This window comes from Camelus ferus, chromosome 2, assembly GCF_009834535.1.
Source record: "Camelus ferus isolate YT-003-E chromosome 2, BCGSAC_Cfer_1.0, whole genome shotgun sequence".
Lineage (NCBI taxonomy): Eukaryota > Metazoa > Chordata > Mammalia > Artiodactyla > Camelidae > Camelus > Camelus ferus.
This window is the reverse complement of record NC_045697.1, coordinates 74,254,302-74,272,136: the sequence shown is the minus strand read 5'-3', so window position 1 is coordinate 74,272,136 and position 17,835 is coordinate 74,254,302. Positions and strand designations below refer to the sequence as shown.

At 33.2% G+C, this 17,835-nt stretch overlaps 2 protein-coding genes across 7 annotated transcripts in view; one reads left to right on the top strand and one right to left on the bottom strand.

Annotated features, from left to right (window-relative positions):
- INTS12 (integrator complex subunit 12) overlaps positions 1 to 17,835 on the top strand; it is an 81,832-nt gene that overhangs the window by 22,350 nt on the left and 41,647 nt on the right. For 3 of the 6 annotated variants that reach the window (XR_004312906.1, XR_004312905.1, XR_001366015.2), the window contains exons 7-9: positions 923 to 1,516; positions 9,886 to 9,965; positions 12,639 to 13,681. Coding sequence is in view for 3 of the 6 variants with exons in the window: in XM_014559213.2 (XP_014414699.1) it covers positions 923 to 1,507 (585 nt within the window). In the remaining 3 variants the exon portion in view is untranslated. Of the gene's footprint in view, positions 1 to 922; positions 1,611 to 1,778; positions 2,340 to 9,885; positions 9,966 to 12,638; positions 13,682 to 17,835 lie in introns of those variants that run through there. The other 3 variants (XM_014559211.2, XM_014559210.2, XM_014559213.2) reach the window with 2 other exon arrangements.
- ARHGEF38 (Rho guanine nucleotide exchange factor 38) overlaps positions 5,455 to 17,835 on the bottom strand; it is a 112,913-nt gene continuing 100,532 nt past the window's right edge. The window contains 4 exon segments of the mRNA XM_006184617.3: positions 5,455 to 8,158; positions 15,954 to 16,213; positions 16,353 to 16,551; positions 17,363 to 17,506. Of these exon segments, the coding sequence (XP_006184679.2) occupies positions 7,973 to 8,158; positions 15,954 to 16,213; positions 16,353 to 16,551; positions 17,363 to 17,506 (789 nt within the window). The 3' untranslated portion in view covers positions 5,455 to 7,972.

Genomic DNA, 17,835 nt, shown 5'->3' with positions numbered 1-17,835 from the left:
ATTGTTCCTGTGTGAATAAGAACAATATTTTTATAGTGACATTGGTATCCCTGTTAGCTTTTGACTGGCCATGGAAGTTAATTAGAAAAATTGAACTGTTAGTCCTTTAAGAAGTACATCTGGGAGTGAGTCAAACATACCCAAAATGTCACTGTGCAGCTTATGAGGCAATTGATAAAATCCTGTATACAGAAGCGAGGATCTTTGTGATAGTTTCAGTGGAAATATGGAAAAATAGTGAAAATTAAATCTTGAGACCTTTTTAATATATCACTAGAGTTGTACAATTTCAAGCGGTTAACATTGCACATCTGTATATATTTTGCAATGCAATAGCTGTTTGCTCAAAATTTGGGGGGAATTTGTTTTAAATAGGTTCCAAATCTCATACATTCACCCAATAAATAATATTGAATAATCTCTTTATCTCAGACATCTCTTAAATATCCTGGATGTGAGCATTTTTGTCCATTAAGAGTGGATTCTGTTTTTGAAATGATCCACAAGTCATTTGATGCAAGGCCTAATGAATTAGATGTTTTACTGAGCTAAATAATAACCTTTTAGGATGAAAAACAAATTAAAGCATTAAATCTAATTTTTCTAACATGGCTTGTAACTGAACCTAGAAGCAATCCTCTAAAAGAAATTCTGTATATTTATTTTTTGGAATGATTAGAACAAGAATATGGCATCCCATAATTTCTGCTTTGGAAATGGTGGCACCTGTTAGCCATGGATAGGTTTTGAGTATGTTTTTTCAGATTATTTCATCAGAACTTAATTTTGGTGGTGTGATTTAAATTTTCCAAGTCATTATTTTTGTATAAAAAGTCTTAATTAAACTTATTATATATTTAAGAATATTATAGTACGTGTTAATTATACTTGGCTCATGTAACATTTATCTTATGTTTTTTAGACATCCACGGTTATTTCAGGAAATTCTTCTAGTACCAATGTTTCCTCTTCAGTAACTAGTGGCCTAACTGGATGGGCAGCTTTTGCAGCCAAAACTTCTTCTACTGGTCCATCAACAGCAAAATTGAATTCAACAACCCAAAACAATAGCGGGAAACCTGCTACCTCATCAGCTAACCAGAAGCCTGTGGGTTTGACTGGTCTGGCAACATCATCCAAAAGTGGAATAGGTTCTAAAATAGGTTCCAGTAACAGCACTTCACCCACTGTACCACTGAAACCACCTCCACCTCTAACTTTGGGCAAAACTGGCCTTAGTCGCTCAGTTAGTTGTGACAATGTTAGCAAAGTAGGTCTTCCCAGTCCAAGTAGTTTGGTTCCAGGAAGCAGCAGCCAACTAAGTGGGAATGGAAATAGTGGCACATCGGGATCTAGTGGAAGTACCACTAACAAAACCACTTCAGAATCGAGCAGCTCGCCCTCAGCATCCCTTAAAGGTCCAACTTCACAAGAATCACAGCTCAATGCCATGAAGCGATTACAGATGGTCAAGAAGAAGGCCGCCCAAAAGAAACTCAAGAAGTAATATGGCCAAGTAGGTTTTTATATCACATTACCCTAAAGATTAAAATCTTATTAAGATATAAACTGTAATATACTATAATTTAATAAAAATCTTTATAATGAAATTTTTATTATTTCTTACCTTAAAAAGCTAAATGTTATTTAGCAAAACTTGGAAATGTTTGTTGTTTTAAATCTGTTTTAACATTTTTATTTTGACAATTTTTGTAGTGTGTGAAAACAATGATTAGAATGCTAGTTTTTTGTTTTTTTTTTTTTTTTTTTTAATGGAGGTACTGGGATTGAACTCAGGACCTGGTGCATGCTAAGCATGAGCTCTACCACCAAGCTATACCCACCCTCCACCAACAAGAATGACTAATTCTTGATGAGAACTTCCAGAATCGCGGAAGACTGGTAGCACATGTGAATTAAAAAAAAAAAAAAGTTTATCTTCTAGCAAAATCCCAGTAATTGATTCTGCTGAATAAGGATTCTTATAAGCTTGCAGGAATGACCCAATAATAAAGTTTTCTACTCCCTCCACCCCATCACCTGGGTATTCAGTGTCAGTCCCCAGCTTCATTTCAATTGATTCTCCCTCTCCTCCCAAAAATTTCAGTCTCCCCTTTTTCAAAATTAAATTTTTGTAATTGATTTCTCATACCCGGAATTATATTTTTACCTTTTTCAGTCACCTCATATCAGTTATTTAGGGATATGTCTCTTCCAGTAGATTGTGAACTCTCATGTCCTTTTAATGCAGTACTTTTCTCGCATTGTTCACTTCCCTTACATTGTCAGTGTAACGTATGCACATAGTATATACTTAATAAATGTTGAATTTTGATTTATCCTGGTTACACACATTCCTGAGAATTTCTTGAGAAAAAATGCCCATTCCAAGAGTCTTTGTGGATGGATAATTTCTGAATACATACTGATAGCTTCTTCCTATACCATGAAAAAAAGGCTATTTTTACTGCCCCAACATATTACAACATTTTACCTAATTTTAGTTAATTTGTATAAAAGAAGTTCCCATATAATGACTAATTCTTAAGGTTGTTTTGAAGTATGTGTGTGTACGTTGGGTCAGGTTTCAGGGGTCTGAGTTGTTGCCTTACTTGCAAGCTAGCCAATTATCCTGCTATTGTTTTACATATATATTCTGATAGAAGACTTGAGGCTTTCTGGATCAGAGGAATAGTTTATTGCTCCCAGTTGCAGCAAAATGTAGCAGCTATTTTGTACTTCATGAATACCTCATTTCATCCAGAAACTAGAAATCCAACAAATTCCTCCTTTTGCTAGACTGAGCAGCCTTGTTCCTTCAGTTTTGATGTGTTACTAAACCTTCACTTTATAAACTTCTCATTTCAAACTCTTTCCCTTAATCCTTATATTTTTTAATATCATATATTGTAAAATGATATCCATGAAGATAAAGCTTTTTAAAGTATGCTTGGTTGCTTTTAAGGAAAGGTATTTTAAAACTGCTGTTAAATAATGACACTAAATTATTCAGGATAAATTACAACTCAAGATTGAGATAATCCTATTACTTACAAAGTAGAGTAAACATCTATTTACATGTTTAAAATCTGCCTGCAGATGTTTTTGCTTTGAGAAACATGGATTTCTGTTGATTAAATATCAATTTGGCATCAACCCCAAGTCCCCTTTAGTGTCAAACAACCAAAAAATATATTTATATATTCATCATTATTTGTTTATAGTTCAGGGCCAGTTTGGACTAAACTAGACAAAATGACCTGACACAAGCTCAGCTCAACAACTATAACAGTTAATAGAACCTCAGTACCTACAAGAAGTTAAAGCACATTGGCACTTGAAATGGAAAATTTTATTCCATCATACTCAAAACGTGCTGGATAGAGCTGAAAAAAGAAGCAATTATTTTACTTTTTGTAGTACTTCAGAGAGGACTTTAGAAAACTTGTTTAGGAAGCAATATAATTTTTGAGTATGGCTCTTTATATGGACTATATGTGTGTATAAATATATATTTAGAATCTGCACATAGGTATAAGATGCATTCATCTAGTAATGTATAACTCAGTTTGGTATTTCATAGAGGTATATTTGGTATTAGAGTTTCCTTGTCCTCAAGTAGCTCCTAGTCCTTGATTTTTCCCTATCATTAAGTGAGGTCTAAGGTTTTTTAACTGAGCATGTGATGATGAAAGGGGCCGGCTTTATATTAGTAGTGTTTATCTTTTTTTGTTGTTGTTACATGTAGTTCATTTTTCCCACTAGAATTTAAGTTATATGAGGGCAAGGATTTTGTGTATCTTGTACACCATAGTATTCCCACTGCAGTTCTTAGCTCAGTGAATGAATAGACAGTTTTGGCAAACCAAAAAGTAAGCTTTTAGGATTATAAGTTCAAATCCCATTTTAGTAGAAATTTGGCTAATATCACTTTTCTGTTTGTATATATATATTTCTTTCTTTTAGATTATGTAATCAGAGATTTTAATGACTTAGAAAACTCTAAAAGAACACTGTCTTAAAGTCAGAAAACTGATTTTGAATCCCAGTCCCTCCATGTATTAGCTGTGTGATCTGTTTCCTCCTCTATAAAACATAAATGATAATTAATGAGATAAAAATGGAAGACCTCTAATATTGAAAGGTAAGGTGATTCCAGCTCTTAACAAGGATATGATAGTACCATTTATTAGTAACATTACAAATTATGATGGCCATAGGTTATATAGGAAATATATCATTTTATAGAGATAAGTTTTTATTAGTGCAATAATTATAAAATTATATAAGCAATTGGAGAAAGCCATAAATACATTTACATACCATAATATTTCTTTAAAGCAAGGTAAGCTGTATTTAATTTACTAAGAATACATTCCCTAGATTTTTGAACAAGAACATCTCATTCCAGTATATGCTAAAATGTACTTATTTTCCTGAAAAATTAAAGCAAATCTCTCCTCTGTCTAGAGTGTAGTATTGTGAAAGCAGTAACTGGCTTACAGAGACTCAGTGTGAATTCTTGTGGCCCTGGAGTAAAGATTTGTTATATTGGAATAATTTTGTAGATCACAGAGAATTTAATGACTGAGTTTATATATACATACTATTTAGTATGTATAGGAGGAGGAAGATAATTGAAAAAATAAGACTTTAAAAATAGTAACCTTTTATAAATAGTTGGATAGCCCTAGAGAGTATAAAGTCCTTTCAGTCCTTTCAGTCAATGAAATGTAATTCCTTCCTCATCAAATACAATGTAAATTTATATGTCTAATTTAGCTTAAATTTTGTGAGGTTTCTAGATGTATTCAGTATTGAACAGTGCATTTAGTACCTTAAGAAGCCGTAGTTATGACAAATAGGATATAAATAGTTTTCTTGCCATCTTAGAATATAAAGATTTCCTCTCTTTATTCATATTACTTTGAGAGGTTTTTGCAAGAGACAAAAATCCAAACAGCTTATGAAAAAAGTTTTTTATTCTATGTTAACTAGTTTTTGTAAATCATCTGAATATTCATCACAAATAGTGACAGGCACTGAATAGCCATCTTCCAAAGTCCAAATTATATTTTAGGCAAGATACAGAATATACCAGCACTTAAAGTATTTCATGCAGTGCTGCACTGCATTTATATGATTAACAATGTGCATTATATCTCTTCTGCACAATTCTTCTTTCATAGGATTGTTTTGTACTAATAAATACTAAAACCAGATATTTTTCTGAAATATAAGGAATGTTCAGGTAGTGGCTTTCTGACTTTTTCACATGATTTAAGCACCCACAGTGGTTTTGTATTACTGGATTTTTTATGATTTCTAAACATTATTATGTATATTAGTTTAGAGCACCTGCATTTAAAAATAAATACTAAATATAATGTATACATACACCTGTTTGTTTTACAAAGGAAAAAACCACAAAAATTTCCCCTGTATTCTCGGTAGAAATACTTATTTCAGAGAATTCTGTACAATAGCATTTAATTTTAAAGATACAAAGAAAGAATATATAATTACATTAGTATACTTTGCCTTAATCATAATGATGTCACCCACAGTTTTATCTTTTTAAACTTTTTGAAGACTTAAACACATTATAACTATCTTGGAATTTTATTTCCCTTATGCCCAACAAAATAATGCCTGACCTCAAAATTACAATTACTTGATTTGAAATAACATACTTAGAAAATGAATGTATAATGTTCACATACACACACAAAAAACCTAAATGGCATATGAGATGTAGGTTGTATTTTTAAAATAGCAACAAAGGAGTTTTATAACAATGTATGTTTACCACAGTAGTGGGGGACTGCAGAAGTGCGCTTCATTACAACTCTTGCTCAGCAACTGACTGCAGCTATGATTTTAGTGGTGTGGTTTCCTCTAAGGTCAGTCAGGATGCATCAATCCTAGGACCACACAGGTAGACCAAACTTCTCATATACATCTAGTCACTTATTTCGGCCAGAAAAGCAGACATGTGTTACTCATATAATTCTATTTTAAGGGGAGTATTAAGGTCACAGCTAATTTAAATTATATAAAATTTCCCCACTATTTTGGTTGTTGAGCATGTTCATAGTTTCCACAAGTAGCAAATTTGGATTTCCTTTTGCTTTACCCTAAGCAACTGGGATTTACTTATGTTTCACTATCGGGTACAAAGGACCATTTAAAGGACATATAAAAAGTCCCTGTGTATCCAAAAAAGAGAGTCTTCTTTTGGTACCTAACTGAAAACAAGGGAATATTTTATGCAAAAACAACTTACAAGTAGAACTTTATGAACCTATGTTTAGATTAAGAATTTTAGAAACAATATAAAATAAAAATTTTTCTGTCATATAAAGTCTTACTTTGAATTTCTGTAGTTGTACATGTCATATATGTACATGAAAGTCAACAGCCCTCTGAGAAGCAGAACTCTTCATTTTATTTGTACTCCTCAGTATATGTATAACAATGTACACTATAGAGGCAAAGTCTTTGAAAGTAATTTTAATTTTAATCTTAAAATGTAGTGTATTAGCACCAAACATGGACAATAAAAATCCACCTTATTTTGGTTTTTAAAGGAAACCACTAAGTCAAATTTAATCTTCTTCTGTTCCAAAGAAGCATCTTTAGTTCAATAAAATGTCTTGGAACAAAATAAGCCTGAAATCATAGGGGATAGTTCTGAGCTATTCCTAAATTAAAGTTCAGTGTCCCAGGACATTGTGTTACAGCAAATGTTATCCTCAATGCCTGCCTTGTCTAAGTACAAATCAGCAACTAAAAATATTTACATCTTGGCTCAGAACATGGAAAACACATTCCCCATTCATCATCCACATGATTGAGTGATCCAAAAATATTTTCTCACTAAAGCATCATTAGTGATCATGTAGGATAGTTTTTAAACAATTATATTTTCAAAAAAGTTTAAGCAAAAAATAAAAATAACCTAGATACTTCTTTTTCTCTAGGCTAATAACATGAAAGTTCCTATAGCCCCTGATTTTGAAAAATTTCTCAATACTTAAATATAGACCTAAGAGGAAAACAGTCCTCATCAATGTCCATTATTTGCATCACTAAGTTCTTTGCTGATAGCAAATGTAACCATGTAGTGGTTGGGAGTATGGGCCTCAGAACCAGACTTGGGTTTGAGTCCCAGCCCTACCACTTAATACCAATGTGACTTGGGCTAAACGAATTATTTCATCTCTTTGGGCCACAGTTTCCTCATAATGTGAGTATCAAATAAGTTACCACATAAAAAGCATGCATAGTAATGTCTTGCATGTAGTATGCATTCAGTAAATGTTAGCTATTATTATTATCCTGTTATTGAAGAGAGTTTTTTAAATTCAAAACTTACATTAAAGAGAGGCTCCACATCAAAGATTTCTAGTTGACTGTTAATTAAGTAACCAATTCCTATTCTTATGTCTATTCAGTACATCCCTGGTTCATGCATGTATGTGTATAATCTATACCATGTAGTACACATATATGTGTAAACTGTATAATGTGTATGGTGTATATTTGTGTATGTATATACATGCATGCATGTGCAAGAGAGAAAAATATGAAAAAACATTTAAAGCAAAATACATAATACAAAAAAAAAAATACAGTGAAGTTGAAAAAACCTTGCCTTAGATCCAATGTTTCATGGTGATAAAGAACACATACCCTTTCAGAAGATCACTTTTAAGTAGCTGATAGTTGGAGCTTAAGCTATTTGTTTTGCTTTTCCTGTTTGTTTAGTGTTTTCTTCAACATGTATCCTTCATTAATACATTTTGAAATAATCTTGTTAGGAAGCATATTGTTCCTTAAAACCTGATACGGTATCAGTTCATGGAGTTTTGGAGGTTTCTTGATTTCCAGGCCAACATTTTGTAATGTCAGTTTTATGAGGTAGTCAATCAACAACTTGCCAGAAAATAGAAGTCAAAGGCTTATTTTCTCAAGCATAAGTCATCTTCCCAAGGTAGTTAGCTGGAACATAGCCTTTCTGCCCTTGAACTTCAGCTAACCACCATTCTTTATTGCCACTTAGGTCACAAAATCTAAGTATATGGACTCTTTGGTATTCCTGAAGGCTGAGTTCATGGTCACTCCGTGCTTGAAAGGCATGAACTGCATAGAAAATCTAGACAAAAAAGAAAATGACATTATTAGAAGCAGACCTAAAAATTTAGACAATAAAGGTTTCCAGGCTTTTAGAAAAAAATGTTACGTTTTCTTATTTTTCCAAAGTCACATTTCCCCAACTCCTGTTGGATTTATTTTGCTGAAATATGGCCCAGTTGAAAATAAAGTGAAATTGTCATTCTTATTGTTCTGTTGGGAGGAATCTAAATTATCCACTCTAGAAGGCAATTTGGCACTTTCTATTAAAAGACTTTTAATGTTAACTTTTTGACTCAATAATAGCTCTAAGAGTCTCATACAGAAACAAACATTGGCAGAGATTTTTGCACAATAATTTTACTGCAATACCCACTTGTGAGGTGAAAAGTGGGAGAGAATTGGGAATAACACTAAGGGTTCAGCAAAATAATAGTTAAATTCTGGATCCTTACTCTAAGGAAATTTATAGTTGCAGAAATAATGTTTTCTAAGACTAATAACATAGGAAAATGCTTATGATAAAATATTAAGAAAATAAAAGATATAAAATCAGGTGTATGATGTAAGTATTGTTAGATTTTTTTTTGGTAGAATTAAAGCTGATTTTCATTTTTATTTCTTTCCTTATTGTATAAACTTTTATAATGACAATGTATTAAATTTGTAATTTTAAATTAAAGTGACCTAGAGAGACTAATAAAATATATTTCAGTCAGAAGAATTTTTCTTTAACCTCGAAAGAACACTTCATAATTATTAGATGCATAAGAAGCCCCTAAATAAGTGTTTAGTCCCTCTTCCACTAAAATCATGACTTAATAAAAATGTTTAGTTATGGTATAAAATTAAGTACCAACCACATTTATTCATTCATTTGTTTAATTAGAATTTATTAAGTACATATTAAGTAGAAGATTATGTTATCAGAGAGCTTATCACCCAGCTGGGAAAAAAATGCAAAAAAAAAAAAAAAAGACATGTAGAATAGATAAACAAGATTATACTGTATAGCACAGGGAAATATATACAAGATCTTGTGGTAGCTCACAGTGAAAAAAAATGTGACGATGAATATACGTACATTCATGTGTAACTAAAAAGTGTGCTCTACACTGGAGTTTGACACAACATTGTAAAGTGACTATAACTCAATAAAAAAATGTTAAAAAAAAAGGCACATGTGAAAACAAAACAAAACAAAACACCCTGCAGGTGATATATATCAACTAATTGTGAACTGAATTTTAGAAGAATTAACCTTTTATAAGTGACAAAGTTGATAAAAGGGATGAATATGTCTTATTCGAAGATACAGAGATGAATACATGAGAACAGTATATGGGGAAGACAAGCAGATTAAGATTTCCAAAATTGAGGGTCCATATAAAAAGGAAATTATGAAAAATAAGGTGATTTCATTGCGCAGGAAAAGAGATGGTAATGTGGGGAGGAAACTGCAGTTGACCCTTGAACAACACAGGTTTGAACTGTGTGGGTCAATTTATATGGAGATTTTTTTCAATAAATAAATTGGAAAAACTGGGGGAGATCTGAGACAATTTCAAAAAACTCACAGATGAACCATGTAACCTAGAAATATTGAAAAAAATATGAAAAAAGTAAGGTATGTCATGATTGCATAAAAATATGTAGATACTAGTCTATCCTTACATAGGCATGAGTGATATTTAACATAAAATTAATAACATGTTAATTTTCTTACTGTTTTATAATTTTGCTTTCAAGGAATTACATTACCATTACCATTCAGTATGCCTCTCTCTCTCTCATAATTGGAGAGACTGCATATCAGCCTATCACCACAGGTAAGTGATTTTTTTTAAATGTTTCAAAATGTTTCCAATACTGTATTATGAGTATGACTAATAATATGTGTCATAAAAATTTTATAATGATTTATTCATTAGTGTATAAGCTAGGCTGCCATAAAGCAATCATATTAATTACACGAGGCTACCATAAAGCAATCATATTGCTCCTTTGTTATCAATGCATGAATCGTTATATCTGTAAATAAATAGGAATTTCTTTTTTATATTTTTTCATTTCTGATGTCAAGTGTTAGAAATTCATGTAACATCTACAGTGTCTTGTATCATATAATAAAATATTGATGTAGATACTGACAAATGATTCATTTTGTAAACAGATGGCAAACTTATAGTATTGATAAATATAGTACAGTACTGTAAATGTATTTCCCTTATGATTTTCTTAATAACATTTTCTTTTTTCTCGGTTACTTTATTGTATGTGTGTGTATATATATATATATAAAATACATGTAACATACAGAAATGTGTTAATCAACTGTCTATATTATCCATAAGGCTTCTGGTCAACAGTAGGCTATTAGTAGTTAAATTTTGGAAGAGTTTTCTGCAGATTTTCAACTGCCAACGGGGTTGATATCCCTAACCCCCACGTTATTCAAGGGTCAACTGTATAATTACAGTGTAAGCTGTTCTTTAGATCTTGAACTGTTATTTAACTTTTGATGGTCTTTTGATACCACTGATTTATATATCATCTCAACTCTAGCATGAGCTCCACCTCAAGTAAAGAAACCATGTTACAACTTTTTTCCAGTGACCACATCATGGCACACAGTATGAATTCAAATATATGTTGATTTGACTTGAAAGTAAGGCTGAAAGGCTTGGATATCATACAAGAACATAAAAGAGGTCTTCTTGTGTCATGAAAGATACATACAAGACAGACTAGTGGACATGGATTATTTTGTAACTTAAGTAAAGAGAAAACAAAAAAAGAGGTGCCAGAAATTCTTGAGCAATGGAATGGTAGCAATAATAACCACCTTTTATAGCTCTCGTGACAGTTTACATGTCAAATGTGCCTTATCCTCAACAACCCTGTGAGTTGTGACTTGGAGAAGTAACATGCTCTTAATCACAGAGCTAGTCCGTACCATATCTTCTAACTCCAAATCCTGGGCTTGGTCCATTTCTCATAGTACTTTAGGAGCCAAATTCTTGTCCTGACAAGAATGTGCAGAGTGTATTCTTGTATAAAGGGACTGGAATCCCTAAAATGTTGCTGCTGGGTTTTTTGTTTTTATTTAGAAAGTGAAGACATTGAATATATCCACAGTGAGCAGAGTAGGGGATTTGGTTTGCAAAAGCTTTCAGGAATATGATGCATCATAATATACAGCTTCTGAAATAATCTGTAAGAGCCCACATTAGCAGTTGCTAGCCATCTTTTGCAACTTTTATGCATAATAAATATGCCTCACCAGTGCAGCCATAGATATTTTAACAGGTCAAATTACCTACTAATATACTATTCCTAAGTATTTATGGTAGCCTTTCATTTGGTGCATATTCTCTCAGGGGGAATATAAAACCTTCCATCTAGATCTATTTGGTATGAAATTATTGCAAAGCTTGTATTTTAAACACTCAGTATAGATTCTCATAATTGTATTTTAAATTTTAAGTACAAAATTACAACATGTACTTTCAATACTTTAGATGATCATGGTCCCAAATTAATTTAGGATGAGCATTTTTCAGTTTTTATATTTCTTTATGCCTCCATTTAACATAAGATAGATATTCAAAATGGAAGTAAGTCTGCTTTTAAAGAGACAGTGGTTAATAATGTTAGACCACAAATTAGAAGTTTTCAATAGGTTATGGATTTAAGAGCTAAGAATGTCTCCCTTAAAAAAAATATTTTAATTGTTCTAGGTTGTATTTTTCAAACTTTCAATGTTAATATGTTTTACTCCAGACACGTTAATTAAAATTTTGTTAATTTAAGCCATAATCATCTGATCCTTTTCTTTTTCCCCTTGGCACTTATCAATATATATCTTATTAGTTGCTTCCTTGAAATCTGTGAAGCTCTGGCTCATTTTAAGTACAATATTCTATGACTCCAACCCAGTTTCACAGCATTTACTTTTTTTTTTTTGTAGCACTCTGTTTTATATTATTGACTCATACCGGATTTATTACCCACTATTCATAACCACCAGCTCTTTCCTTGTGGTGTCACAGCCAGTTCAGCATTTCCTTATTCTTTATTTGTACATTTAATTGTTCCTCCCTTAGTGAGCCACATTACCTCTCTTCACTGAATCTCATTTTATTGATTTCATCCCAGTTTTCCAATTAGCAACCACAAAAATCATGAGATAGTTTAATCTTCCTTTCCAAAACTAAAATTACAAAACCAGCATTTATGGTATTATATCATATGTAGCTCAGGAAGCCAAGATAGTTATATTGCATGAAAAACACTCATTCTTCTCTCCCACTCATTAGAAGCAAGCTTTCATTTTCTTTAGTTAAAAATTATGAATTGTTATTACGTAAGTAATTGTAAAAAAAATTTTAAATAAAGGTAAGCAAAAAAATAAATTATCCAACTTCTATTAATACCTTGTTTTTCTTTTATCCTTTCTTCCTTTTCTTCTTCCTCTTTTCTTTATACCTACCTACCTGAAGTGGTAATAAACATGTAATTATAGTACACATAATTTTTGCCACCTGCTTTTTCACTGCAAAATATATTTTAAAATCTTTTCATTTCAATAAATAGCTCTTAAAAGCATCATTTTCATGACTACTTAAATACATTATGTTACTGTCTGCTGACTTTTGATGCACTTTCTAAATAATGGCATACTAAACATATAGCATTATCATGATAAGCAATTGAAAAAATGTAAAGATGAGGGACTAGACAATGAATCTAGAATTAGCAGAACAGCTTTTTAAAAGTCAAAAATTGTGTTCTCAGTATTATTTATGTGAAAAAAAGAAAAGAGCACTGATTCTCAGATATTGCTTCCCTCTAAAGCTGGTTTTAGCTATTATTAAACCTGATCCTCTTTGAGAAGTATCAAAGATAGTTATCACATTTGTCCAGCATCCTGCTCACCAAACAAGGCATCTTACATAGTATGGTAGGAGAATTCTAAGACTGACCCCAAGATTACCACCTCCTGTTGAACATGTTCTATATAACCCCCTATGTGAATATGATGGGATTTCACTCCTATGATTAGGTTACATTATTTACAAAGGTAAAGGGATTTTTGCAGAGGTGCCTAATAAGGTCCCTATTACGCTGACTTTGAGTTAGTTGAAGACTATCCTGAGTGGGCCTGACATAATCAGGTAAGCCTTTAAAAGAGAGTCCAGATCTTCTCTGAAGGGAGAGAGCTGAAATGAGAGAGGTGCTCTCCTACCGGCTTTGAAGAAGCCAACAGCCATGTTGTGAACTGCCTATGGAGACAGCCACGTAGCAAGGATCTGAGAGCAGCCTGAGCTGTTGAAAGTGGTCCTTGGCTGACAGCCAGCAAGAAAATGGAAGCCTTGGTGCTACTGGAACAAGGAACCAAATTTTGCCAACAACCACAAGCTTGGAAAAGAACTCTGAGTTTCAGAAAGAAGCACAGCCAAGCCAAACGTCTAGACTGCAGCTGTAGGAGCTACTAAGTGGAGCATCCAGCTGAGCTGTGCCTGGACTGCTGGCCATGGAAATGGTGAGATAATAAATTTATGTTGTTTTAAGCCACTTAGTTTATGATAATTTGTTATGCAGCATAGAAAACTAACACAGATTATGCCATTATTATTTGATTGGAAACCCCTGCAATTTGGGTTGGGTTATTTCAACTCAGAGGGAAGGTATAGGGGATCCTATGTGGTCACAGATCCAAGCTGCATTTTCTAATCCAGCTATATTAGTAATAGTGTTTATATTTATATCCCTGACACCAGGGTGTATTTTGAATTGGATCTAAACTCAGAGGAAAAGGAGAACAAATAGAACTTTATGGAGAGATATCATTAATATACTTTCTGTTTTGAGCAAAAGAAAATTACTTCATTTTTTTTCCCTCTCAGTAATAGAAACTTCTGAAGGACCTAATTCCCATGATACGCATTGATAGGATTACTCAAAGAGAATTACTCTGCAATAGCAGTAGTGGGAACTAGGTGCAGTTTTAGACTACGAAACCTGTGCTGAAAGCGCCTAAGTAAGGTGCTTAATCCAAAAGTCCCTGTAAAGCCAACTTAGAACTAGAACTCAACATCAAGCTAGCTTTAGGGTGTCTTGACAAATTTGGTCCTCCAATGTCTGTCCTTCCAGGTTATTGAGATAAGGCCAAGTCAGCCAGGACATTTAACCAATTATGTAGATTTCACTGATAAAAATTTTCTTACCAGTTGGCATTATAACATTATATTGTCTTACAGAAACTCTGAATACACTAAGAGAGTGAATGAATAATAGAAAAATAGGGTTTTGAAACTTCAAGTCAGAAAAGTGGTAAGAACACACAGTAATGTATAGATGAGTTTAGAATCAGTCATGACTGGGAGAAAATATTTGTAAATTATGTATCTGATAAAGAACAGCATCCAGAACTATATAAAGAATTCTTAAAACTGAATAATGGGATGGGAAATTACCCAATTTTTTAAGTGGCCAAATATCTGAAAAGACATTTACCAAAGAAGATACAGGAATGGCCAATAAGAACATGCAAGATACTCAACAGCATTAGTCATTAGGGAAATGCAAAGTAAAACTACAATGAGACACTACTTTGCCTCCAGTAAGATGTCTGTAATAAAAGATAATAAATCCAGGATATAGAGAAACCGCAATTCACAACCCTCATATATTGCAGATAAACAAGGATCTTGCCTGAAATATTGTTTGAAATTTTGAAAACATCAAAATGTTCTATATGTTTATTATTATGCGAATAGTTACATAAATTATGGTATATCTAAAATAATTAAATACTATGCAGAATTTTTTAAGGAAAAAGTCAATATCTAAATAGACATTTAGATATTGATATGTCTAAGATATATCGTTAAGTGAAAAAGATTATGTACCACATATATGTTCCCACTCATATAAGTATAAATACTCATATAAATACAATATCTGAAAAGACATACCTGAATATAATCTCTAAAAAGTAGAACTGAAGAGAGAATAAAGGCCTTTACTTTTAATTTACATATATCTTTCTATTTTAACTTTTCACAAATAATATGTTAACCTTATTTGTAAAAAAGAAGTTAAGATTAATTAATGAAAATCCACTGAAGAAAAAAAGCAAGTTTACAGAAGGAATGTGAGTTGGTCACCACTTGGGGATTAACAGTTAAATATATTGAAACTTTCTGAGATAGTAAAAAAACAAAACTATAGTTAAGTTACCATTTGGGGAAAGGATTATGCCAATAGTCTTTGCATTGATTAAGTGAGGGAAAGGTAGCTTTTAAAAGTTTCAGTATATAGTATATAGCATAGGTCATTATGCAAGAGATTAAAAATGACCACTTCATAGATGTCTCAATGAAGATATTGCTCTCAGAGGAATGATGGCCAATTTTCCACATGCTACTAATGGCAGCAATCTGTTCAGTATTGAGCTGTTTTTCTCTGATGGGTGAGTGCAGAAAGACCATGTTCCCTTCACTCGAAGTACTAACAACTGCGATTTATTCAGTGCCTACTCCGTGCTGGGTACCTTACATATGCTCATTACCTCTAATCCTCACGTCAACTCTGCAAAGTAGGAATTATTGTCCTCTTTTCCTCATTTGAGGAGACAGGCTCAGGGAATTCAAATCCTTGCAAAATATGCATAGGGAGGAAGTGCTGATACAGCCCCTTGGTGTTAAAGCTGATGCTTCCACTGAGTCTCACAGTAAGACAGAGCCGTTAGAGAGAACATCTTTCACGATTTGAACAGCCAAGCATTTTTACATTAAGGTTCGAATTCTTACCTGCTCATCTACTTCTTGAAAACTGTCAACATCAGTACCGTTGGTTTCAAACTTTCCACATGTTCCACTAAGAGATGAGCTGCTATCACTTATGCTACCTTCTGGGGTGCCTGTGACACTGTCACTGGCTGGTCGTGAAGACACGAAGAGGCTGATGTTATCAAAATCATCATCACAGAACCTGTTCTCAGCGTCCACCTTCTGCACTTTTGCTGGATTGTAGGGTTTTAGGAAGGAGGAATACACGTATCCTTTTATAACTGGATAGGAAATAAAAAGAAAGAAAAAACAAGGTTAGTTGTATACTCTTTCCAAACAGTTGTGTTGAGAGAAGCATGCAGAGACCCCTGGGAAAATCTCAACTAGAAGAGAGGTGGAAGTTCTGTGCAAAAAACTTACTTCCTGTGTCAACAAGCCACCTGCTCGTACTGCCCAGTGGGTCCTTCTGTTCCATCACAGCCACCAACTCCCCTTCCAGAAGATCGATGTCATATTCTTGTGTAGCATTGCACTTGCGCTTGGCTTGGTAGAGTTCCTCTGTACTGTATGTGGACAGGAGTTTGGAGCGGTGAGTGTCAGTTTGACGAGGCACTTCTGGCTGAAAGAAGTAAGGAGAGATTTTGGTTTAGGTAGATGTATGATAAAATCCTCACTGAGTTGGTAAATATTTCTTCCCTGGAGACTTTTAAAATATTGAAGCCATACATTGATCTGGGATTATATCAATGTTGAGGCATAGATCAGGTTATTATTGTGAAGTATTCAGCTGAGTTATGCAGTGAAAAATTCTTCTGTTAGCACACGAGGGCAGTGTTGTAGAGAAGAAAATTCAACTGCGAATAAGAAGGCAGAGGTTCTAATCCCTCTTGGATGTTGAACAATTTTTTAATTCTTTGCCAAGCTGTAGGCAATCACTTGTATATTAAGCACTTGATAAATAATATTTAATTAAGTAAATTGTACATGTGCATGAATTTTTCTGGGAAGTAATATCAGTAAATCAGGCAGGAGTTTAGAGGCCTGGCCCCTGGCCCAGCTCTGCCATTAAGTAACTTTGAGAAAGCCACTTTATCTCTGAAGACTGGGATTCCTTATCTAGAAAAAAGAACAGTTTGAACTATGATTTTGCTCTCTAAAACTCTGTTCATTCATCCAGCAGATATTTGTAGAGAACCTACCTTGTATCAGGCACCATTTTAGGCACTTGGAATACATCATGTACAAAACACATTAAAGTCTATGACTTTACAGAGTTCATAGCACAGAGGGGAGAAAGACAAGAAAGTCTACATATAGTAAGTAGGGAAATTACAGGATATTAGAATAAGTGATATGAAAAATAAGACACTATGATTTAAACAAGACAAAGAAGTGACAGTTTTCATTGTCATGAACGCTATCAGACTCACCAGAGTTTGCACAGGCTTCTTCTTTTCAAAACTAAGTTTCCTCTCAATAAAAGTAGCACTGTTATCCTTCATAAAATTCAGATTTTGAATCTCTTCTAGTACTCGATTCTGAATTTCAGAGATACTTGAGGCTAACAAAGGTACCTGTAGGTAGAAATGATATGACATTGTTCCCAGACAACTACTTAACCATATTAGGTACTGAATTTAATAGATTTGTGATGAACAGTGAGAAATTATACTATATTCCACAGCGAAAAATTAGGGCAATGTTAAAACTTCTAGATAAAAACAATCCAGTTTGCTGTCTCCAGAAACCCCACTAAAATGACAAGAATAATTTCTTTTTTAAGTTTCGAGCCTAAATAGAAGGAAACAGAAGAGATAAAAAATTACAATAGCAATAAAATTTTTGGAAGAAAGGCTCTGTAATTAATGGCAGTAGGCACCTCCAATGTGGTGGGATAGGATAG